General features: G+C 43.8%; 2 protein-coding genes across 5 annotated transcripts; both read right to left on the bottom strand.

The window, feature by feature from the left end:
• Positions 1 to 438: 438 nt before the first annotated feature.
• On the bottom strand, positions 439 to 10870 carry ARL6IP4 (ADP ribosylation factor like GTPase 6 interacting protein 4). Of its 2 annotated transcripts, XM_038373133.2 has the most exons (6): positions 10690 to 10870; positions 7503 to 7708; positions 6559 to 6882; positions 4665 to 4782; positions 1934 to 2003; positions 439 to 1604 (listed from the first exon to the last, which is right to left on the bottom strand). In XM_038373133.2, exons 2-6 carry the CDS (start codon positions 7693 to 7695, stop codon positions 1548 to 1550), a joined length of 762 nt encoding a protein of 253 aa, XP_038229061.1. In that variant the 5' UTR covers positions 7696 to 7708; positions 10690 to 10870; the 3' UTR covers positions 439 to 1547. The 2 variants fall into 2 exon arrangements, with proteins under 2 accessions (XP_038229061.1, XP_043354295.1); XM_043498360.1 differs by lacking the exon at positions 1934 to 2003.
• An 853-nt stretch (positions 10871 to 11723) lies between these two features.
• OGFOD2 (2-oxoglutarate and iron dependent oxygenase domain containing 2) lies at positions 11724 to 23377 on the bottom strand. Of its 3 annotated transcripts, XM_043498359.1 has the most exons (8): positions 23103 to 23275; positions 21941 to 22013; positions 21147 to 21203; positions 19360 to 19470; positions 18052 to 18151; positions 16845 to 16969; positions 14878 to 15135; positions 11724 to 13922 (listed from the first exon to the last, which is right to left on the bottom strand). In XM_043498359.1, the coding sequence occupies exons 1-8, from the start codon at positions 23108 to 23110 to the stop codon at positions 13647 to 13649; spliced, it is 1008 nt and encodes a 335-aa protein (XP_043354294.1). In that variant the 5' UTR covers positions 23111 to 23275; the 3' UTR covers positions 11724 to 13646. The 3 variants fall into 3 exon arrangements, with proteins under 3 accessions (XP_043354294.1, XP_038229058.1, XP_043354293.1); XM_038373130.2 differs by lacking the exon at positions 21941 to 22013 and having other exon boundaries at positions 23103 to 23377; XM_043498358.1 differs by lacking the exon at positions 23103 to 23275 and having other exon boundaries at positions 21941 to 23024.
• Between the last annotated feature and the right edge of the window lie 594 nt (positions 23378 to 23971).

Raw genomic sequence — 23971 nt, forward strand, 5'->3', positions numbered from 1 at the left:
AGGACTTTCCACCAACAGCCATCAGACCCAAGTGACTGAAGTCTGCGGTGGGATCTGTTAAATAGAGTGGAGTAAAGGGACCAAGGAAACTACTAAGTCACCAAGGTAAGCAGGCGTCTCTAGGGGGAGTCAATGTCGTACTGATAGCACTTTGGGCTTTCTAGGTCTTACACTTTGCAAGCTGTAGCTGCTCAGCTGTGGTAGAATAAGGTCAAAAATCTGACCTACTGTGATTTCCTTAGGAAGCCACTGGGTGCAGAGGATGGGGCAAGCATTCATTTTAAAGCTTCGGGTATTAGCCAAAACAATTGAGCATGCCCACGCAAACACACACACAAAAATCTTGCCTGTCCGCTTGCAACAGATGGGTTTGTATAATTGCCACCTGTTGTCCATTCACACTGGCACATAAAAGAATAACTTGGACTGCTAGATTGCTTTAACCAGTTTATTTTTTACAAGTTTTCAGATTCACCAAGTTAAATGGGGCTTGAGGGGGGAGAATCAGAAGACTGAGTTTTCCTGTGCTCCTCTGCTTCTGAAAAGGCCAATTTCACTAACAAACCAAAACTGCCCCTTGCATCGTCATAGGGTGGCAAGAGATAAAGAGCAAGGAAGGGGCATCACTTTGGTGCAGGGATATGAGCAAGGCTGAGCAAGCCCCCAACAAAATGTGCCCCTGCCCATTACACTTAACTCACTGTCCCAGTGCAGCCTGCCGTCAAGGGAGCCAGTGCTAATTAAAAGCTTGAACCTGTACCATGCCAAGTGTCTTCACCTCTCATTGGCTCAGTGAGAAAAGGCACCTTGCAGGATGTGGACCTAATGTTGCAGCCTGCACAAAGCTGGGGCAAAGTATAAATGGGTCTCTGTACAGCTGAGGGCTAGTAAAGGGACCCCTCTAACTGAGCAATCCAACCAAACACGGCAAATATTTATTCAAAGAGCAGGCACGTAGCAACCACATGTGAAAAATGATTTAAGGCAGCCTCATTTCAGGGGATCATTGTGGCAGCCACCCCAGTATCAGCGGGGTTATGGCCACCTGGTACCTGGGCATTTGCCTTAGAGTTTGGAATCTGAATCACCATCAAGGAAGTGTATTAAAGATAACATGGTGTTAGTCACTGGGTGAGTTTATCTCCTCTGGGGACTCAGCACTGTTGTGCTGGTGGCACCCATGAGTGCCCTGGTGGACTGACAGCTACTTGCTGCCTGAGAATCATTTGCTCAGTCATTAAGCAGCAGTGGGATGAGCCTCAGAAAGCGACCAAGTTGAGAGCAATGTTGGTCAGGTCTTAAGGACTTGGCATGGACTGGCAGGAGAGAAGCCATGGCTAAAGGGGAGGTGCTATCAAAGTCACTCCCTCCTCCAGGCAATAGATGGACCCAGCAGAACAGGACATGTCCATTGGGTAAAGATCCTGCTGTGTCACACACAGATCTCGTCAGTGCAGGGAGAATGGGGAGCTGCCTGCTTTGGCAGATTAGTGTCAGTGAGCAGAACAAGAAAACCACCTTTCCTGATGTACTTGACATCTGGACTGTTACTGAAGCATCCCTGTCCTCATCTGGAAGGCCAGGCCATCTCCTCGGGTGGCTTGCTGTGAAGGAACAAACACACTTATAGGCCAGTCTTCCCAAACCATCATGCTTTGTGCTTCCATACCACCTACCTGTGAGAGGCTGAAAGGCCTCTACCAATGTTTGTGATCAAACCCACTTCCACCCTGGCTAAGTAGGACTTATTATCCCAGTTTTGCAGATGGGAAAAGCCAAGAGAGAGGCTGCAATTTCCCCAAGGCCATGCAGTGAGTAAGCAGAACTCAGTTCTGCCCCCCAGGCTGTGTTCAAGCCACTAGCCTATGCTTTACAAACCCAGCTTAGGGCCTTGCTGGTTCCAGAATGTGTGTTCGCTATAAAAGCCATCTACCTTGTTAATCTCTTTGTGTCTTTCTTTGGTGACAATTTCTTCTAGTACTTCTCCATCTCCCTTAATAAGCCTGTAACAGAGAGCACATCAACACAACCAGTAAAGTCTACCAGCCATCCAGTTACCAACTGTAAGCAACACATTTCTTTGTTTCCCCAGCAGCCGAAGGCATCATTCAATGAAGGTTCTGTCCCCACTGGAGGAGTGACTAGATCATCTCCCTTATGCAGCCACACGGCTAATGTTTCATGCTGAGGGAGACAGTATTTTGCATGGGAAGATGTCCAACAAGCTGGACTTGTTGAGGGGTAACACCAGCAGCACCTTCTTTGTGAGCATGTGCTCTAGAACAGAGTCAAGGGCCTCTGCCAACACAGGCTGGCTGCAGCACGGTGTCCCCCACGCTCTCTGGGAGGGTGGCAACTTTGCAGTGCCAAAAAGTATGGCAAAAAGTTCTCATCGTATGTTGGGGCTTGGGCCAGATGCTGCTCTGACAATCTGGTATAAACCTGGAGCAACTCCACTGACTGGTGTAACTCTGTAGTCTCTGTTTAAAGATGAGGACCGCTCCATTATAGAACACGGTGAGTCGGGCTTTAGCCAACCCTCGGGTAAATAGCCTTTCAGCCTTTTCCATTATGCTGGCTGCAGGATTAAAACCAACAAGGTCCCGCTTCAGTACACTTCTTCGAAAGATGTCGTGTACTGAATGTATTGGGAACAACCTTCCTCTCCCAGCATTCCCAGGATGTAGGATCTGCCGTGATTTAGGCAATCCCCAGCCCCACACTGAGCATTCCCTAGAGATCAGGCATGTTGCAAATCAAGCTTCTCAGGCTAGTGTGCTGCACGGAAGACGCAGGCTAAGGAAAAAGGATCTCCCATTACCCTATAACTCTGAGAGTGGATTTTCTTGGCAATGGGAAACTGGGTTGGTTGGTTCCCACTCTCAAATTTAATATGTGCAGACAGCCTCCTTTATGATTGAGACAATGGGCAATGCAGAGGTTTAAGTCCAGTGCCTTGGGGCACATAAAAGTTGCTGGATCATCTAGTAATCGGACAAGCATTTGACCTTTGGTAATAGAACTGGAAAGGACCCAGTGGGGCTAGGGAAGGGGAATGGTATCAAACCAGCAAATCCAGTAGCAGAATCATAGGCAGTGCCCAGCCTCTGAATGCAGAAGAGGAATTTAATTGTCTTCATTATGTGCCTTACGGGTAACTGACATTCATGCAAACATCTTTCCTGAGCATTGCTGGCTGCCTTCTATTTTAAGAGCTGGCTTGCCATAACACAATTTTCTTCAGCGTGATATTTTCTATTCACTGTAAAGATGCAGTTTAGTGAAAACAGGGTCATTTCTATTCCTCCGGTTTTGAACACTAGTTTGGTTACAGGCCTGCGGGCCTTCTAGAACAGAGAGGCAATTGCCCCCAGTTGTGCAAATAAACCCCTCAGGCCAGATGATCTGTCTATAATAGGGATTGGATGCTTCAGACGTGACAGGCAAGCATCCAAAACAGCAGCTGCCACTGAAGGAGCAACGTCTAACAGGTCAGAAAACAGCAAGCTGAGAATTGTCAGCCAGATCTGTTGGTTCAGATTTTATCCCCACACCATAGCTTAGAATTGTATTTACTCTGGGGATGCTGATCTCCCCCTCGGTGGAAGAAGGAAAAAACCCTCCTCCCTGAGTAACAAGGCTTCAGTCAGATCTTTCAATAGCTGCTGCTTTTGGTTGCCTTCTACACCTCATACTGAGCACAGGCCATCAAGGACTCAGCTCTGGGAGGGTGTCCATGCTCTGTAATCCCATTGATTTCAGTAGCAACAGAGAGCATTGAGCGCTACAGAGGAGGTGCTTAGCATCTGGCAGGATCAGACCCTTACTTGGCATCTTCTAACAATAATAGTCTCAGCCTGTCTAAACACAGCAAGCCTTTTTCTCCATCCCTCTGTCAATCCTGGTACTCTGATCTGAGCATCTCTGCTAGTCAAGCAGAGACCAGCGTGATTTATACCTTTATTGTCTAAAGCTTTCCGGTCCAATCTCAAGATGGCTTGATGGGTCACAGTGTTCACCTTTCGTACTAAGAGCCTGGCTAGTAACAGCAAGGTAACAATGAAGGCTCAAGAGCTTGCTGCTGAGAGTGACCGCCCCTGGAGGGGAGTTAAAAGGGATTTAGAGAGAACCCTGCTTTTACAAACAGCGAGGCTCTGTGGCTAAACTGGCATATGCTTCTGCCTCTCTTTGAAAAAGCCTAAAAAGATTCTGCTGCCCCATCTCTCTCTCCCCTTCAGCCAGCCTCACACACTGCTCACCAACTTGTTTCACTGGTTTAAAAATAAGATGTGGATTCTTGTCCACTGTTCAGAAGCTTTGTGGATTGTAAGCTCTTTGGGGACCGTGTCTTCCTATGTGAGTGTACAGCACCTACCACATTTTGGGCACTATTGCAGTACAAGTGATACGTCCTAAAATATGCTCCTTAGTGGATATGCTGAACTATCTATGATTATTTATCTCAACATTCTCTACAACACTTACACCTCAGCTGGTATAAGTCAACTAGCTCTCTAGACTTTAACAGAGCTATGCTTATGTGCATCAGCTGAGGATCTGGTCCCTAGAATTCTTGTAACCATGGAAATCATGCCTCTCCAAATGCTCCCAAACATGTTTCTCAGCTATTGTTTCAGGAACCTCTTTAACCCATGACACTGTACCTTGTTCTTCCCGTTTCAGGGTCCACAACTTTTCTGATGACACTTTGCCTTGCGTCCCATTCTTCTTTCGTCATTGGTTTCATAGCCTGGATGCGGGACTTTTGTTCATCTGTCAAAACTAGAATGCAAACCTTAATGAGCTCATTAAATAACAATGTGCATACATAGGTTTGTCTTCTGTCAGAGGATCATGAAGCATAGGGCCTTACAATTATTATGGAGCACCACTCTGTGCAGTGCACCGCTGAAAACACTTGTTCCAAAGAGCCACCTACCCCAAAGAGCTTGAACTATTTAAGCCTCACGCTGCTCCTCTGAGGAGGATGTTGCTAGCTCTGTTTCTAACAGGTAAACTGAGGCCCACAGAACAGCTAAGTGATTTTCCCAAAGCCACACTGGACGAGATTTTTAGAAGCACTCAGCATTAACTTGATACGCCTCCTGTTTCTGTCAGTGATAAAATTCCCATTGATTTAAATGGGAGCAGAGTTAGGCCAATGCTGAGCACTTTTAAAAATCTCACCACTGGTCCAACTGCAGAGATGGGACTAGAACCCAGGCATCCTGGGTCCCATTCCTTTGTTACACTACAGAAATTTAACCCTACACCTGTCTGCTTGGAACATTTTCCTTTCAAATTCTATTTACCTCCTTATTTACCCCCCTCATCCTCTCTCTTTCCCTTTAAAAGTAAGAAGGATTTAGATACTTTGTAAATATCTTTAAGACAGAAGAGGGGAAATCCCTGGGGAAGGCTGGACAAAATGCATTTATCCAAAGCAGGTGATTCTGGATTCCTCCCTTATCAGCAAACCTTCATAAATTGGCACCTTCCCCCCCAATGGCTCCATAACAATTCCTCTGTGTAGATCCATTTGCCACCTGGCCGGCTGCTGGGACTGAGACTACCTGGCCTGCCTTATTTATATAGTTACACACGTATTAAAACTGAATTACTACCTATTGTTAAAACCAATCCTCTTTCATCACTAGCATACACCACGTACTATAACCCCTACTGCTTTGATAACAGACTAGACAACACACAAAGAATGGATAAATAATAGTTTGACATGAAAAAGATCTTTCCAAAAAAATCATAGATACCGAGAAGAACTGAAACAGGGATTTGCGCATGTCTGCAACTGAGGGATCAAAGCCTCATTTGCTTTTTTTTTTACTGTCACAAACTCAAGGAGCATATAGACCTTAAATTTCAAATCTGAGCCTGAGGTAAAATTTCCCAACACACCCAAGTGACTGAGGTATTTGAAGTCCCACTGACTTTCAGTGAGACTTGGGCACTTTTTGAAAATTTGTCCCCTGGTTGTGTATTTCTTGCACTCTCAGCTCACCCATGAGATACACTGGAAGATCTGGGGGCACCTTAAATCAGTGGTGGATACTGTATAGAGGATCAAGTCTCAACAGATAACACTACATTTGTGTTCATTCTTTATCTTCCTCATGGCTTTACATATCACCTTTGTGAGCAAAGGAACATGCAGAGAACTATCAACTTCACATCCTGAATGCCAATACCAAGTGCTTCATGAATTCATTACCTGTGGGTACGTCCTTTCATTTTCAACTTTTGTTCCCAGATCACAGGCAATTTTAACAAGCTTACAAACAAAACCATCAGTTTGGGTCCTCGTATATATTCATGGCTGCTCAAGCTAGGCCATTGAAATTAGGAGGGAAAAGGCATCCATGGTTCAGCAATCAGTGTTTCTTATCATGCAATTTCTAATGATCCTTGGATGAGAAACTAAAAGAATATGCTTCATTAATGAGTAGGAGAGTCACATGGATTTTCTCAAATGGCACATCACTTCTCTACTCTTTAAATGGACAAGTGTGAGTTTTTTAAACCTGGAAACAAGAACATTACCTGGGCCAGGTTCCACCAAAGATTCTTTCTGCCACTGCTCCAGTGAAGGGCCTGGCACGCCTTCCACCATGGCTCTCTCCTCTTTAGGCCGGTCCTTCGATTTCTTTTTCAGTTTCTTTTTTATTTTTTTCTTCTTTCTCTTTTTGTCTTTCTGTTTTGTTCGTTTCTTCTTGCTGTGTCTCCTCTTTTTCAATTTGGATTCACTGTCACTCGAGTCATCTGAAGAGGAGCTGGAGGAGGAGGAAGTCCCAGAAGACGAACTTGTCGTCTCAGAGGAGGAGGTACTTGCCTTTCTCCTCTTCTTGTCTTTGGCCTTCTTTTTCTCTGCAACACATTAAGAATGCGGTGGTTTGGAGAGAACATTTGCTCCATGGCACCCAAAGAGTCTGTCATGTTCTGCTACATTTCAAGCTACAACAGTCTGCTGTTCTGGTTTTGTTCTTTGTTAGGTTGCTCAGAAGACTGAACAAATCAAAACACTAATGCCACAGCAAAATCCCACTGGGCTAATACTTCTGTATTACCATGGTGGGAGGGGGCTAACTGAGCACTGTACCTGATCCAGTCAGCACCCCTCCTGTATGCCTAGTTATCCCAAGACTGGGACAGCGGCTGGACTCCATTCAGGCCCTCAAGGCTCATACTACCAGGGACTACGCAACCCAGAGGCTTGGATTTTCCTCACGGGGATGGTCAGCGAGGGGTGCCTGAATGGATCTGTGACAGGCACAATGCTAAAAGATCCACATGCTGGAAATGTTGAAGGCTCTAGAGATGTCAGAACACAAGAGTAATGGGTAAGAAGTGTGTGTTGAGATGACTGTATAAAGTTAATTGCTAAAAGCAAGCATTGTGTATTCCCACAATGGAACTCACTGTGCATATGCCCCCTGACCATGTGAGAAGTCAGCCTTCAGCTGTAGCTATCACCCCCCCGTCCTTACCTTCTTTAGTAGAAGCTGAGCTCGACCTGCATCTATGAGACCTGGCTGTCTTCTTCCTTGGAGGAGACTGGCTGCTCTTCTTTGAGTCTTTACTGCTTTTTCTTCTTTTCTTTTCATCCTTTTTGTCCTGCCTGCTTTGAGAATCGCTTTCACTCCTGCTTCGGGAGCGTTTCCTGGATTGGCTGTGAACCATTGTGCTTTGATTCCTATTTTAAACAATTCATTTTTCTTTCATTAATGGTATTAATAAAGGACAGTGAAACTTAATTCCATGTAAGGAGACTGTCCCAAAGTATGCCTAAACACAGCAATTCCAATTCTGCTCCATATAATTAGGAGGTTGGCCTTTGTTAAGCATCCAGTTTATGTTTGTCCATTAAGTAGTTGCTGAAGACAGGTTTAGCTTTTTACATTAGACTCAATTTACAGCCAACTTTTCTCCTGAAACTATATGTGAAACTCTGACAACTGCACAGAGGGTTACTCTGTTACATAGCACTGGCCAGGCTGGGTTCACTGAGCCCTTCCCAGTAGTCCACAAAATAAAACACAAAGGAGTGAGGGACAGAGAGCTGAGGGGAATGGCTCCATGAGAGGATCTTTCAAACGCTGTTTTTCTTTGCACTACAAAATATTTAGGCAACTCTTCTGTGCCTCCCAACCAGCCGCCTTTGATAAGATTTGGCATGAGACTTCCACCACTCTCTCTTCCCCCTTTCTTTTAAATGTCAGCAGTAGCTAGTGTGACACACAATTTCACAGCTGTGACGATTCAGCAGAGGGCAGTGATAAACACACTTTTTTACTGTATGATCTCTGATCATTTTTCATCCTTCTCAGGATTTAAGAGCTAGGGGTTCTACTTTCTAATCAATGCCTCTGTATTGCCCCATTACTGTTAGCAAGAGTGTCAAATGCTCTTTATGGCCCCATGGACCCAGACATCATATGATGAGCACTGCCACAGCTGTCAGCAGCATTAAAAATTCCATTCAGAACTGAACAAAGAAGAATCAATTACCGGTTTATTTAAAATACTGACAGCAGCCACTAGCTAAGGGAAAATAATGAATTTTTAATATTTCAATTTACTTTTATAAAAGAGATTACATGCTGAACTGGCACCTTTTTCAATCAGTCCAACACACTGGAATATAAGGGCAAACCAATCTATGATAAGATACAAGCTCTCATTCGTTTAAAAAGAAAAACAAAAACCTGGCATCAACAGCATAATTGTAGCTGGGAAAAGTTCTTGCATATCAGATATTTCGTGGCTAATATATTAATCCTGTCTCTACTACACAAGTTCAAAATAAGATAATCCAAGATATATACAAGTGAATCTCAAGTTCAAATTTATTTACAAATGAAAGCCTCAATAAAAAGCAACAAAAGATTTGCTTTAAGGACACATAGTAGTAAAGCTGCAAAGACTCAGATCCATTAATACACACACCAAATATATGCGTACATATGTATACAAAAATACAGAAATCTCTTTCACTACGTCCTTGAAGACACAGATAGCCCTAGAAACACTATTCTGATCTCAGATACACAACTGCATAGACACAATCCTGTACAATTAGCTAGTGTGGACAAAAGTGCAGTAACTTATTCTACAAGAATTCCAGTGATAAAAGTCCACAGATTCATGGCTCAGGCCAGACTGTATATGGTTATTTCCCTGAGCTGCATTTTCTCTGTATTGCCTGTGTGAATCTAAATGAATGCTGACATTAAGCAATACCTTTTCTTTCCAAACAGGCATTTGATTTTGCCCTTAGATAAATGGGGGGAAATAATGAGCCAAGTTTTTCCAGGGCCTGCTAGAGAAGCTGGATGTGTGTTTGTTTTGGCATCTGAATCAGGCTACTGACGTTTACAATGAGGACCGACAATATTTTCCCACCTGCGGAGAGGTCTCAGCAGTCTCAAAAGCCAGAGTGGAATCTTGTAGACACATGACGCTAGAGAACAAGTCACTAGATCCTAGACCAGTGATACTTAGACCTCAGTGGTTCAGGAGCCAAATTACTGATCAACATTACCCAAGAGCACAACAGTAGTATGAATTCCTTGTTTCATTTACTCTCTCTCTCATGCACACATACACACAAAATTCTCACAGCAAAATGACTGACCAAGTATTATTAACCAGTTGTAGCTGATAAAATAACACAGTAAAAGCATCCTGATTGGTTAATAACTTAGACTGGTTAATAATTAAATCACAGTGTTTTAATATCATGTGCTGCAAAGAGCTGCAGGAGACACACTGAAGAGCCACTTGTGGCTCCCGAGCCTCTGTCTGAATATCACTGTCCTAGACGCTAGCCCAAAAGAGCAAGTTGGAATGGTGCATGGGCAGACACAACTTTACAATGGTGAAAATTGTTTCCTGCCCTCTTTTAGTGTTTGTTCAACACACTAACCACGCCCACAGATCTCAGCCTAAAACAATGGAATCAGATTTATTTCAAAGTGAGTTAGGTTGAAGAAGTAGATTAGTCCAAACTATTCAGTATCTTAAAACAGTTGCATATACACATCACTTTTTTCTCTCTCCCTTCCTATACCTCCACCCACTCGCCCACTCCTTTCACACATCAGTTGAGATCATCTCTCTTCCCCCCGTATACAGTTCCTAATTTCTCTCTCCTTCAGCTCTTTTACATTTAATGTGACAAAGCTGGCAATACAGCTTGTGTGCAAGACAGATTGAAAAACAGAAGCCCAATCCTGCAACTTTTAGTGGGGAGAAATTTTTACTCCCAGAGTAGTTCCATTGATGTCAAGGGGACTATCTCTGCAAGGTCTGCAGGATCATACAGCTCAGCAGTGCTACGTTCACACACACCCCTGTACTTTTCATCAGTAGCTCTCAGTGCTTTACAAGGCAAAGCAAGTGCTGTTATGCCCATGTCACAGAGGGGTTGCCTAACCCCTGCCCCACCCACCCAAACTCTGACACAGTGGGTACTAGCCCTTTAAGACACACAGCAGGTGGCTGGCCCTTTAAGGCTCCCCCCCTTCTCCTCCACTCCTGCTAGATACGGTCCGTCCCCGGACAGCACCGCGCATGCGCACCGATGTCGGCCGATGAAGGCTTTGCGGACCCAATCTCGCCCCTTGGCCCTCCTGCGAGCACCCAGAGACAGGCCGCCGCAGGTAAGGGCCTCACCTTCGAGGGTGGGAGGCGCGAACAAGCGGCCTAGCCCGCGCGCGCGCTGGAGGGGGTGGCCCAGCCCCGGCGTCTGTCGCTGAGCGACCCCCGGGAACGGGTCACTTGGTTGGTTTCTGTTCGTTGCCTCGCCCACTTCCGGTTTTTTTGTGCGTTGTTCTGTGGGTCCGGTGGGGAAGCACAGACCCCGCGCATATTGGTTCCTACCCCAGCTGTGTCTGGGCTGGGGGAGCAGGGCTCAGCCCGAAGGAGGCGTTTGCCGGCTGCTGTGCCCCACCGAGCCCGGCTGGGATCAGCCCGCAGTGGGTGGGGCCTCTGCCCATGACAGGGTGTAGAATCTCCCTCTCGGGGTGATCGGGAAGCCTAGATGTTGGTGAGAGCCGGGCTGGCTGTGCCCTGCGGACTAGGGGGCTGCATCAGGGAGGAGACGGGGCTGGGGGCTCTTGCTGTCTGTGCTTTGTGGTGATGAGACCAGATAGGTGAGGGAATATCTTTTATTGGACCTACTTTTGTTGGTGAGAGAGACAAGCTTTCCAGCTACACAGAGCTTTTCTTCGCATCATGCCGCTCAGCTCGCGGGCTTCTCTTCCCCAGCTTTGGCTACACATTTCAGGGAAAGACAAAATAACAAATCTGACACAGCAGGACCCGCTAGAAACTATCACAAAAATAAAGGTGGCTCAAGTGGTTGTGACACATAGACCATATGAAAGATCGGAAACGTGCTAAGCCAGCATTGAATTGGGTACCTGAGGTAGGAAAGAGCAAAAGCCAAAGAAAATCTTCCTTCTCCTCTATCGCTGTCTTGAAGGGTTGGTTTTCCCTGTGCAATTCAGAATGATCTCTGGAATTTAAGTGACGTGCAGGTGGGTTGTTGGTCAAGGTCGGTAAGAGTATCCATTGATGATGCCCAGGTAGAGAGCCCTTGCTCTATTGTTACGGCTGTCCTTGACATACACAGCCTACTGCTTTTTCTCTTAGAGGGTTCTCCTGTATTCTACTTTCTGCTGTTCTACCTCAAAGACATGACCAGCTAAAAGCTCATCAGAGATTTGATTTATTTTCCTCCTCCAGAGAACATGCAAGTGCCTCACTTGAATTAATGAATTTAGCTTTGAATACGTTAGATAAGAACATTATCATCCTAATTTTACACATGGGGAAACTGAGGCACAGAGTTGCTGTACCCACAATGACTCAGTGAGTGAGTGCCAGAAACTCCCACACTCCTGCTTTAATGCCTAGACGACAGAGGAGAGAGATTATTCTTGTGTATCCCAGAGCCTTTTCTTTACAATCAGTCATTTACAATCTGAATTCACTATAATAGTACTCAGACAGCAGCAGCCATATGGACAGGCACATTTTTCTTTCATTAATTTAATTTTCTTGGTATAATTTAAATGCAAATATGAAACAAGCATTTCCTGATGAAGAAATTAAGATTCCGTGATTGATTTTGTTGTTATGGAAAACAGCAGAAGCAAAATCCTTTGGTGCTGATTCTGGGGTTTTGTGCACAAGTGTAATGGCCATTTCACTTTCAAAATGCAATTTGAAGGCGTTTTTCAAATGCAAACTAATCAGCAGCATACGCTAATGAGATGTCAAGCCCAAAGCACTCCAGGATCTATTGGGAATGCTTAAAATTAACATTCTTCATAAACTACAGTGGTTATATTCAGAGTCTGCCTTTCATCATATTGTTAATTATGCAAATGAGAAAGTTCATACCAAGTAATTACCAGAGCTAAAATGAATGACCTGAAGAAGCCTCCGGTAAAGTCAGTGGTATGGGTAGCTAATAGACATCTAGTTTTCTGGGGAGTCGTATGAGGCAACAAAATCAAAAGGATATTTTGGCTTCTTGAATATCAGTTTTCTAGATTTTGAGAGTCTGTGACTTGAAGTTTTGAATTAATGTCATGGACTAACAGGCACTGAGACAGACAATGTGTGTGACTATCTAATCTCACTCTCTCATCATAGTGGGATCTTCGTGCCAAAGAATTCAAAAGATTACATTGGTCATGTAAGACTAGAATGTCCACTCTTCCCTTGGAGATAGTTTATTCTGTCTGCCCACCTTGGAAGGATATTCTCATACCTAAGGGAAGGTGATTACAAATGTTTAGACTACTTCTGCATGCTCTTTCCTTATACCCAAGAGACCTGTTGTCATAAATTGCAAACAGTCCCCCAAATCTTTGACTCTACAGCGGATTTCTGCTTGTGTATGTGGAATCCACAATATCTTTAAAAAGTGATTTTTAGCGCTCTCAGTCTGGGGCTATACTGTAAGGCAATAAGTGACTCACTACACTCACTTGTAGAGTAACAGGGTTTATGCTCGTCTTGTAAGACGCAGCCATTGGAAGCAACTTGATCACAAAGTTGCTTGTTTTCGCCCCTAGGGGACAACTCTGTCAAATTCTGAGCAGGTCTTGCCTTCCATCCATTTGATATTGCATCCAGAAGAGGGCAGTGGTAATTGTGAATGGACGCTGACTGACATAAAAGTATTATACAATAATATACTATCGTTATACATCAACCAGTAACAGTGGCTGTCAGAACAGCTCTCTTTGTATAAGACCTAAGCAGTCTTTCTGCCTGTTTTCTATACGTGTGATTGTACTCAGATGACCTCTGCAGTTCACGGTATAGATCAATACCTTAAGCCTTCTTACATTTTCAAAATATGCTTATAAAAAATTCCCAGAGTGCAGGCATTGTCTACCCCAGACACCAACTCCAGTAGACCCCAGACGGCAGCTGCTGCTCAAAAAGCTGTTTTCCCTCCCCCCAAGAGAACAGTTCTTGAGTTGCCTTCTAAGAAGCTATTTGTTGACCTGACATGTTTCTGTCAAAGGGATACTGTGCTTGTTTCTGCTGGCTTGGGGCTTGGAGCTCCGTTTTAGTCAGCTCAGAATGGAGAATTCACTCCTTACCATCTCCTATATTAAAGAGCATAAATCCACAGTCTTCAGCATGTCACCTTCAGGACTTCTTGTGAACCCATCTCCAAACCCCTCAGCATCCACTAATTCAGGTTTCTTGTTGCACATGGGGCAAAGCTGGTTGCGGACAGCAGACGATCTCATCCATATAATGAGGTTCCAGCGCTCCCCGGAGGTGACAGGCAGTGCCCCATGAATCTGCCCTCCTCGGTGTAGCAAGCCTTGGGATACCACATGTTCAATCTCCACGTACATTGGCACTGGTGTTGAGGCCTTGAAAATATATAATAAAGGAGACAGTAGGTTACATGAACTGTCTCTTGCTGCTGACTTTTTAAAGAATTGTTATAACTTGCTTTTAGTGCCTTTCACCCCAGACTATTTTACTAACCAATGATATCTAGGGATCACTTCACATACAGCTGAAATGCAGCCACCTCTGGGATGAGATGTTACAGCTATTAAACTGTACGGACAGCTAAGGACAGATCGTAAACAGTTCCCAGCTCAAACTACATAGAGGCACATAGAGAGGCAGACTGTAACAGTCCAATAGCAATTTGGCCAGGAGTTATTAACCTCTCTTGCTAAAAGTACATTGGAAATTCTAATAACTGCAAATGATCAGGGCTTCAGTTTTCTCAAGTGGAAGACTGAAACACCTTGAGCCTTTAAAGCATTTTGTCCACGCCTCCAAAATGAGCCTTTCTGATCATTATTTTAATTGTAGAGGGGGATAGAGCATTTTACTCCCTCCTCTGATGTACGAATTATCTGTGTGGTTTATTTGAATAGACTCCTGTTAACTTCAATATTTATGATTAATTTACAGCAGTAAAAATTTTACTCTAACCTCCTCTTACATAGAAAACTGGTGAACAAGATAGTCCTGATTCAGTCAGAAGCAGACAATTACTTTTAGTCAATCAACTTTTTATATGATCTTCTTTTTTAAAGTACAGCTCCCTACAAGCACCAATCCTCCTCCATGGCTTATTCTAGTTAGGTTCATAACATCAAATAAACCAATCAATGAAAATGGCCAGGTTTGATCTGTGAGAGTTAACCCTATATTTTAAGCATAAGGCTACTTGATGGTGTCTCCTTTAACTCAGTTAATCAAAAAGTTCCTGAAATAAAGTTAATAGCCTGATCCTGCACCTCCAAAGTCAACGGGAATTTTGTGGGGAGCAGGATCAGGCCTAAGTTAGAGAGAAATTCTCAGTACCTGTCGGAGCTCTCCAAAATACAAGTTGCCCTCGGTAAATTCTTTTCCTAGGGATACATTTAACGTGACTTCTGCATTGTCATAGTGAGAGCTCAAATCCAGATCTTCATGTAGCGAGTACTTGACAACGAATGCTTTGTGGCTGTCCAGGGAGCCTCCCCCACAGTCAGGGTAAAGCAGAGATGTTATGGGCTGCAGGTATTTTTCACGCAGAGGTGTAAGGAAAGCTTCATACAATCCAAGCTCATTTAACAGAACCTGCACCAAGAAGAGAGTACATGGAACACACTGATCAGCAAATAGCAATATGGTTGCTTCTGCTATTTCGTGAGATATGCTACTGAGCCTCCTGGTAGTGGTCTTCCCTTCCAACCTTGCTGCTTACATGGATAAAGAACTAGAGAGCAAAGACACAGGCTATAACAGGGGCAATGAGTTCAGAATGAAAAGTGATGTCCTGCAGAATGCCAGTAGGATCAAAACTACCATGAGTAGTGCCATATACAAAGCCAATTTTTACTGGTATGTTGTGCTATCCCTGCTGTTTACATAGAGGAGTCCTGTCTTGTGTGGCTAAAGAGAACTCCAGTCTCACGCTGTCAATACAACTCCTTTCACCAGCACTAAGTTAATATATAAAATGCTACATTCCTGAAGTATCAAGTCCCAGTTGTATGTATATATACAGTCAAAACAAGAACACCGAGATCATACTTGGAATGGTGTGGTCAGTGTACAGTCACTCTGTTTTGAAGTGACTTTCTAAAGGAGGGAGTCAGTGGATCCCAGAGCAGCGGCAGTAGACACCAGAAACTTGCTGCAGCTGTGCAGAAAGGCAAGAGAAACTGGGACTTGTAGTCCTTGGAGAGGAAGAGGCTAAGAGCAGAAGGCCTCATGGATGGCTGAGGGAAATGAACTTCATTGTGGAAGAGCTAGAGATCAGGACTATTGAAGTTTGTGTGCAGAGCCACAAACTCTGCCTGATCTGTATATTTCCATAGTTTCTTTTACAACCTTTCCTTGTCCATTTGGACACTGCAGTTTATAGTTCATATTGAATAGATTTCTTCTCTTTTCAGAGAGTACAGTTACAATGCACAAGTGACTACAATAAAGACATTGGCTTATGTTCTCTGTAATAAAGCAGGACCTACAGTCTGAACAATAAACCTACTAACCCACTCTTTGCATGATATGTCCCAATTTATACAGCAGAAGTCTCTTAAGTGGGACACTCAGGTGGATGGCTAATCTCCCACATCAAATGAAGACACTTATTAAAAATAGACTTGAACTGAATATAGTATTGCATTAAATATTATGCATGGTATTTCATCTTTCTTTTTTAAAACTTTATTTGGCAGCTTCTGTACTCAGAACAGAATTACATCTACCATATCAATATCCAGTTAAACACAAGTTAACCCCTTGGCACTATCCAAGTATGTCCCCACTTACATTAATGCTGCCCCAACTGAGTAGCAATCATTGCCATTCACTATCACTAGAATAAATAGATCCGTGGAATATGGCCCAGTAAAGCAGCCATCTCAGTTAACTAGTGTACATTGTGCTACTTTTCTGAGTGTTTGTTTAAAAGTGGGGTGCTAACATTTTACCATCAAACTTTTTCAGTAATTGTTTTATTTTTATATATAATATAAAATTTTAAATACAAAATTCCACTAAAGCAGATTTCACCTCACATCTCCTTCCTGGCAGCCCCCTCCTCCTCCCACATGTACTAAGTTAGAAGTATAAGTAAAATTAACTTCCTCACCCCTGTGTCTTTTAATTTATGAGTGTCTCTGCATTTGGGGTTGCACATCGATGTGTGTAATGGATTCCCCCAGATCTTGGAGGGGAATGGACCTTGAAGCATGCAAATAGGTTGGTCTGATATGCGTCACTCAGCCTAAAGGCTGTAATAGCACATGAGAGGTTAACTCTACAAAGTTGAGTCCTACCCCATAGTTATTCATAGTGTTTGGCCGGCCTTTGGGCATCTCAGATTGCTCGAAGTTCTCCAGCTCTTCAATGAAGACTCGGCAGAATTCCTCATTGAACACTGGAAGTCGATATATCCTCTTATCTGACCAAGAAAAAGGAGGCATCTCTTATTAGGTAAAATAGCCGTAGGGACTATCCTTAATAATAACGTTATTTGCCAGAAAACAGTACTCGACAGCAATACAATAGAGAACACAGCCTCCATATGCCTCACTGCATATTTTGTTTGTTAAATAGTTACTGTTACAAGGCGGATGGACTCTAGGGCACGGTAGTTATTGGTCAGACTGGAAACTGAAAGCCTCCCAGACTTCCCAGGCCAATAGCTAAAAGCATTTGAATGATGAGGTGAACAGATGGTGATGGAGAATTACTTGAGGCATGACATTTTGTGGGAGGTGGGACATCATCTCTCTAAGATTCTTCATGCCAATCAATTAGCCCTTTCTGTTAGGAATACAATACAACAACATTACACTTCCAGCACAGGGCCTTAAAGATCTGCATAAAAAGTGCATGAGTATTACAAATGAGGGAGCTGGGACACCGACAGCTTGAAAAAGTCACTTGTACCTGAAAATTATTCCTCTTATAGGTAACACCCACAATGGGTGTGAAAGCAAAAACCCCTCTATTTTCCATTTTACTTTTTATACTTTCATTACTTCCCCTATATATTCTGTCTGTCAGCTTCTCCCATACTGAACAGGCCCCATGAACATCAACAAGCAAGCAGAAAAACCCTGAACTTTTAAAAAAATATTCAAGACCTAATTTAAAGGGGGATCTACGAAATGGTAACTTTGGGAAATAGCCCATTTAAAATAATCCACGTGTACAGTGCCCCTTGAACAGACTTGCCCAAGGTTAAACACCGAGTCAGTGGCACAGCCAAAATAGATCCCAGTGGTGAAATCCTGGCCAATGGGAGTTGTGCCATTGACTTTAAAGGGGCCAAGATTTCCTCCATCTCTAACAACTAGACTACGCTGCTTCTCTCAAGAACTTTGATCATACAGAAGAAAACATCCTAACGGTGGTCAGTCATTTTTCAAAATTACAATATTAGAGAACTGATTTAGAACAAATAATTCACCACTGAAACCACTTGTGTGTATCAGAATCTGGCTCTATCTACATTGCTGATAGGTCCTTTCACTTTACCTGATATAGAATCAATGTGGTGCACGAGGCCTTGGAGATCAGCATCTTGTGATGTGCAGTACTTAACTGTCTCTAAAAACTCTGGAGCCAGAAATGAATCCTTGGTGTTAGATGGGGAGAAAGACAAGGAAAAAAATAAAATGAACACACAATGACTTCATCTCTGACCTTCAAACAGCCACGCCACAGCAGCAATTGAAATGTAAGTGGAGTCTAGGGGCCACAGCTAGCTTGGATATAAACATACATAAAATATTTAAATCATGAAGAAAAGCACAAAGCTGTAATCTGCACTTGTTTTTTTCTTGGTAGATTTATGTAAATTACTTATTGCTGGGGTTCAATTGTAATTATAAGCTATAGCTGGTCAGATTTATCTTTGCACGGGTCACACTATGGGCACACATAACCTAGCTGACAGCAGTTCTCAAACTGTGGGTTGGGACCCCAAAGTGGGTCGCAACCCTGTTTTAATGGGGTCGCGAGGGCTGGCTTAGACTTCCTGAGGCCCGGAGCCAAAGCAGGAGCCCCACTGTCCAGGGCCGAAGCCCGAGTTGCTTCAGCCTGAGTGGCAGGGCTCAGGTTACAGGTCCCCTGCCGGGGGCTGAAGCCCTTGGGCTTCAGCCCCCCACCCCCACAGGGCAGTGGGGCTCGGGCATTGGCCCCCCCAACCTGGGGGGGGTGGGACTTAGGGGGGATCAGGCTTCAGTCCCCCTCCTGGGGTCATGTAATAATTTTGGTTGTCAGAAGGAGGTTGTAGTGCAATTAAATTTGAGAACCCCTGGCAGATCAGTGTGCAAACAGTCATGCCCCATAGATTTTTTTTTTTTTAACCACCTTGCTTTGGGCCAGGATCTCAACACCATACAGTAATCGGGCTGTGCTATGAATGTTACACAATGAAGAACGTGATGCAGAGTGTAGCACTTGTTATTAGATTAATCTTTCTATTGGCTGCTCCTTAAACTCTGTACTGCTCAATAGTCTTCGTGATAACACTTTACACCTAATATTACCAACAGCAGTCTGAGTCTATTCTCATCTATGGGAATATAACTATTGACTTTAGTTAAGTTACCCCAGAATAAATGGAGAGTAAGAAGAGAATCACATCCAGAGGGTGTTCTGTCTACTTCAATAGAGATTTATGAAAATGTCCAAGTTGTGAAAGTCAGTCCACTTTTAAATGAATACAGTCCTGAGACTATACAGGATTCTGAAGGGCACAAAAGAGGCTTTCCTATTTCAAACTAGATTTCCATGTGGTTACTACAACACCATTACAGACTCAAAACAGCATGTATTTACCTGTAGAACGTATACTTCTGGATGCTTTGGTTTGTAACATTGTGAAATTATGGCTTTTCTTGCCATGGACTGATGATCTAATTGCTGTCTTCTTTGCACTTCTTTCTGAATCTAGGAATAAGAGACACGATTTTGTTAAGAGATCAAATGCTGGCAGTAATAATAATAAAGTTTCATTTACTGATTCAAAACAGTAATTTTTGCTAAATGCATTATCTGCTCATGTGCACCTTCCGGAGTTCTGTATGTATTTCTGTGCCTTCAATGGGTCATTAAAAGGGCAAGGAGAGGTCTGAGTCAGACTCCCATTAAGACAGAAGGGTGGGTTTAAAAAACAAAACATCTAAAGGAATTCCATTGAAGTTAACTGAGACTGCAAACTTTCAGCACCTTGGAAAAGCAGGCTCCTTATTAGGTGCCTACATGTGGTTTCAGTTGCCTAACTTTAGATAGGCCAGAATGTTCACACTTGAGTAAGTTTGGGCAAAATGAGGAACTTCAGTTGCAGAGAGATGGGCCTCATTAGTGAAGGCTCATTACCAAGCGCTGTTGTCACTTAAGGAGGAAGCAACCCGTAATAGCAGTAAACTCAGGCAGCTCTTCCAATTTCATAAACCTCCTGGGAGGCTAATTTTGAGCTACCCTTGCGAAAGTAGGAGGCAGAAGAATTACCTGGAGGATTCAGACACCACGTCTGAGCTCCTCCGTTCTCCTGGGCCTATAAAGCTAGGCACTTACCATAGAAAGGGGTAACTTCCTTTCAAAAATCTCCTTTTATTTGGGCCTATTTGGCAACCAGAGATGGAATCCTCTCTTGAAAGTGCCCTGTAGAGAGATCCTGCTCTTAACAATCTCTTCTAGTGGCAGAAACTGGGTACTGCAGACCCATTTATTTCAGAGTAATATTAATGTAGACCTTGATTTTCTTTTCAGTCTTGACTTGAACTGGACATTGATGCTGGAGGACTCTTCGTTTCCATATGGCCAAAGAAGGCTATGGGGGTTATACTGATTTTAAGTTGTTTAGGAATCCTTTTTGATGAAATGGTGCAATTAATATTAATCTATTTTGCTAAATACCCCACCCTAGAAGTAGCTGCATTTCAGTGGCATGTGAGTGATCCCTGTACCGTGTGTACAGTACTGCAGGATCCTTTGGGATGAAATGGTATGATCTAAATGCACTACACTAACTTCTGAAATGTATTTTACAAAAAAAGGAGAATGGGGGAAAATTAGAAAAGAGATGGGGCAGACTGGTTAAACCAACAGAAAGGAGAGCAAGGGGCCCATTGTCATGGAATAAATGTCAGTGTTAACTTCAGGACTTTGTCACCAAAATGAGCTCATCAAGATATCCAACCTGGTACTCAGGCACCAGTAGGGAGTTTTTAACTTCTATATCAATCTAGCACATCATTGATGTCCAAGTATAAGAGAGTGTTGGGGGACAGGAGGGAAACCCAGGACCGAGTGTTTCAATCCTATATGTAACATTGCCTCCCTCTGGGTTTCAGCAAATTGCTTGACCTCTCTGCTTCACTGTTCATACAAACTATATCCCCAAATGCTGTACGTTAACCCTATATATAAAAGTTCCTGTAAATAAAAATTTGTTCTGAAGAAGGCCTTCTAGATTAGATCTCTACTCCCACTTAACCAGGCAGATTCCACAACTTGTGGTCGGGAAACTGTAATTAATCGAGATAAGCAATACATATGAAAACAGGTGGTCCATGTGGAGTTGTCTGGACCCTTATAAATGACTTATTGGGGAAATTGTATACCTCTTCCAGAACTGCATTAAAATCTTCATCACTCCTGCAGCCATGATCACCTAACACCTGTAATATAGAGAGATTAACTGTTGATAAGTATCACTGATTTTTATGGTGCTCATCAACCTGGCATGGGCAGTGTTGTCAACTCTCGCAATTTTACTACGAGTCTCCTGATATTTGGTGTCTTTTGTCAAGTCCCAGCTCCTGGAATTCTGTGAGACTCTTAGCTTTAATTAAAAAAATACATTTCTAGCTCTAATCTAATTACATCATGTAAATCTATTTAGGTTTAACAGTAGGCAGAGCAATTGACACAGCAGTCTAGCTCCTTAAGAAAGGGTCTGGGGCTCTGACACTGCAACTCAAAGTTTGCTTTAGGAGCAAATTAAAACATAAAACAGATTATGAGCAAGGCATTTGGGTTTTCTCCCCGGATCCTTTATTCTGGGCTGCTTTTTCCTTGATCCCTATATACCCATTCCACAACCAGCCCTTTGGGGTGTAGGCCATACCCACTAATTCCTTTATCCCCAATTCTTTTGCATAGTAGCATTACCTGTTGCCAGAGGAATCGGGTCTCCTAAGATTCTCAGGCCAGAAGATAAACTAGCTGTCTACTCACCCAATCCATGCCTCCCTATCTACACAGCTAATTTTAGCAGAATAATGTCCTGCTGCTGAAGCCCTTCTCCCACAGCAGGGAAAGGCTCCAGCACATCCTCTGCAATGTTGTGCTAGAAGGTTGTCAATTACCTGCCAGCTTTTTGACATAGCCAGATGAACTACAATTTGAGTCCCACCTTATCTGTACTGAGACTTGAAAATTTGGGAGGAAATCCCAGACACTGGCAAGACTGGTCTTTTAACGTGTTCCTAAAACAAAGCTCATTAAAGGACATCTTCTACTATGTTTGTGTTACAGTTTAAATTATGCAATTCTGATTTTAATGGTACTATAGAGATGGGTAGACCTGAAAATTGACCAACATTACCCCAGTGATCAGTATCCCAGTTGAAGGTCTCGCTTTAGTGACTCTTTGGTCATTTTTTTCCCTTCTAATATGATCCTAGCTTTATAGGAAGCCTGTATATCAAACATGGAGTTCATAAATCACCTATAATATGTTATGGCAATAGTTTGCATAGGGCATAAGAGATGGCTGGCTCCCTAGGGAAAAGTACAATATTTCTATAGTAAAGGCCCTGAACGCTACAGCTTGCTTTAGCACATAACCCAAGTGCAGGTTTGTGTTTTCCAGTAACAGCATTTGCAACACAACTTTAATGGAAAGACTCCAGAAGGTGACTAGACTTGTGGATGTATTTTCCTTTTATCATGCAATTGTTCTGAATATACATTTTAAAGAGAAGCAGTGTTGTCTAGGGAACCATGAGTTAGGAGATCTGGTTTCTACTTCCAGCTCTGCCACAAATTTGTGACCTTCGTTAAACTCCTTAATATGGACCTCAGTTTCCCTATCTATAAAATAGGGATAAAACTTTCCCAATTTTGCAGACTGACTTAAAATCCTCTATGGCAGTGCAATATTAATGGATGTTGCATATCCACTTCTTGATGGAGACTGTTGTGTTAAATAGCTACTACCTCCTTCTCCAGAGGTGGATGCATGTCAGAGGCAGGCCAGAGGCCCATGTACAGTTTGTGAATCATTTTGGAATCCTGTGGGATGAAATGGTGCAATTATTCAAACCCTATTTTGCCTGCAGCTGTAGGGAAGATCCGGCCCCAAATGTAGCTGAATTGGGGGGGATGAGGGTGGGTGACCACCCAATACAGCACCTGGGATCCACCAGTACAATGTAAACACCAGGTATTGGTGCTGCAGAGGGTCCCCATCCGCGTTCCCCAACCAGGGGTCCCTCCCCTTGGGGGGAGGGGGAATCTTCCCCCACCCCTGGCCCCCATCTCCCCCTCCCCTGTGGGTGCCGGGGGGCGGTTACCAGCCCATAGTCCCTGCGGAGCTGCAGCTCGTCCCGGTAGCTGACGTGCAGGCCGTAGCGCCGCAGGAACAGGTTTTCCGTGTGGAAGCAGGCGCAGGCCAAGAAGCCCCGGGCCAGTCTAGGGGAGTCGCCCCGAGCCGGGGCCCCGGGCCCCGTGGACATGTTTCCACCCGGACTGTAGAGGGCGGAGCGGCGCCTCGGCCTAAGATAGGCACCAGGAAATGGCTCTAAGGGCAGCGGGTCCGGCAAACAAATGGCTCCGCCGGGAACGAACAGGTCCTGCTTCCGGTGGCCTCTGTGCACACAAGGGAGCGTCAACAAATTACTCGGGGAAAGGGAACGAACAGAACAGAGGGGGCTTTTTGCCTGTTTCTCAGTCTTCGGTCTCCAGACCCCTGTTTACTGACTCTTCCCCTCCTGTTTTTTCTCTCCTGTCCTATTTTCCTTCTCTTCCTCCTCTCCTCCTCCACCCGCATTGGGGTCTCCTGAATCAGCCCCATGGTACATTAAGAGCCCTAAAAAGAAAAGGAGGACTTGTGGCACCTTAGAGACTAACAAATTTATTTGAGCATAAGCTTTTGTGAGCTACAGTTCACTTCATCGGATGCATTCAGTGGAAAATACAGTGGGAAGATTTATATACATACACAAAGAACATGAAACAATGGTTTTTATGAGCCCTAGTGGAACAGTGGGATGGAAAGGGACATTTTAGTTCTGGGTGGGATTTGGAAAGCGTTTGGGATCTTTCTTTGGGGATGACATGGCTTGATCACCCTGTGCTGATGCTCCATTGATGATGATTGTAATGACCAATTTTGGAACTATTTTGCAAGAAACTGAATAAAGGTCAATGTTTCACTTGTTAC

The sequence above is a fragment of the Dermochelys coriacea genome, chromosome 15 (genome assembly GCF_009764565.3).
Source record: "Dermochelys coriacea isolate rDerCor1 chromosome 15, rDerCor1.pri.v4, whole genome shotgun sequence".
NCBI classification, from domain to species: domain Eukaryota; kingdom Metazoa; phylum Chordata; order Testudines; family Dermochelyidae; genus Dermochelys; species Dermochelys coriacea.

Coding starts and splice junctions, on each gene's coding strand:
- OGFOD2 (XM_038373130.2), bottom strand. CDS start 23,264: ATGTCCACGGGGCCCGGGGCCCCGGCTCGGGGCGACTCCCCTAGACTG. Junction 15,136..16,844: donor ACACTATGAATAACTATGGG/GTAGGACTCAAC, acceptor TTCTTGGTGCAG/GTTCTGTTAAATGAGCTTGG. Junction 13,923..14,877: donor ATTTTGGAGAGCTCCGACAG/GTACTGAGAATT, acceptor TATATTTTCAAG/GCCTCAACACCAGTGCCAAT.
- ARL6IP4 (XM_038373133.2), bottom strand. CDS start 7,695: ATGGTTCACAGCCAATCCAGGAAACGCTCCCGAAGCAGGAGTGAAAGC. Junction 4,783..6,558: donor TTTGGTGGAACCTGGCCCAG/GTAATGTTCTTG, acceptor TTTGCATTCTAG/TTTTGACAGATGAACAAAAG. Junction 2,004..4,664: donor CCTGAAACGGGAAGAACAAG/GTACAGTGTCAT, acceptor TCTCTGTTACAG/GCTTATTAAGGGAGATGGAG.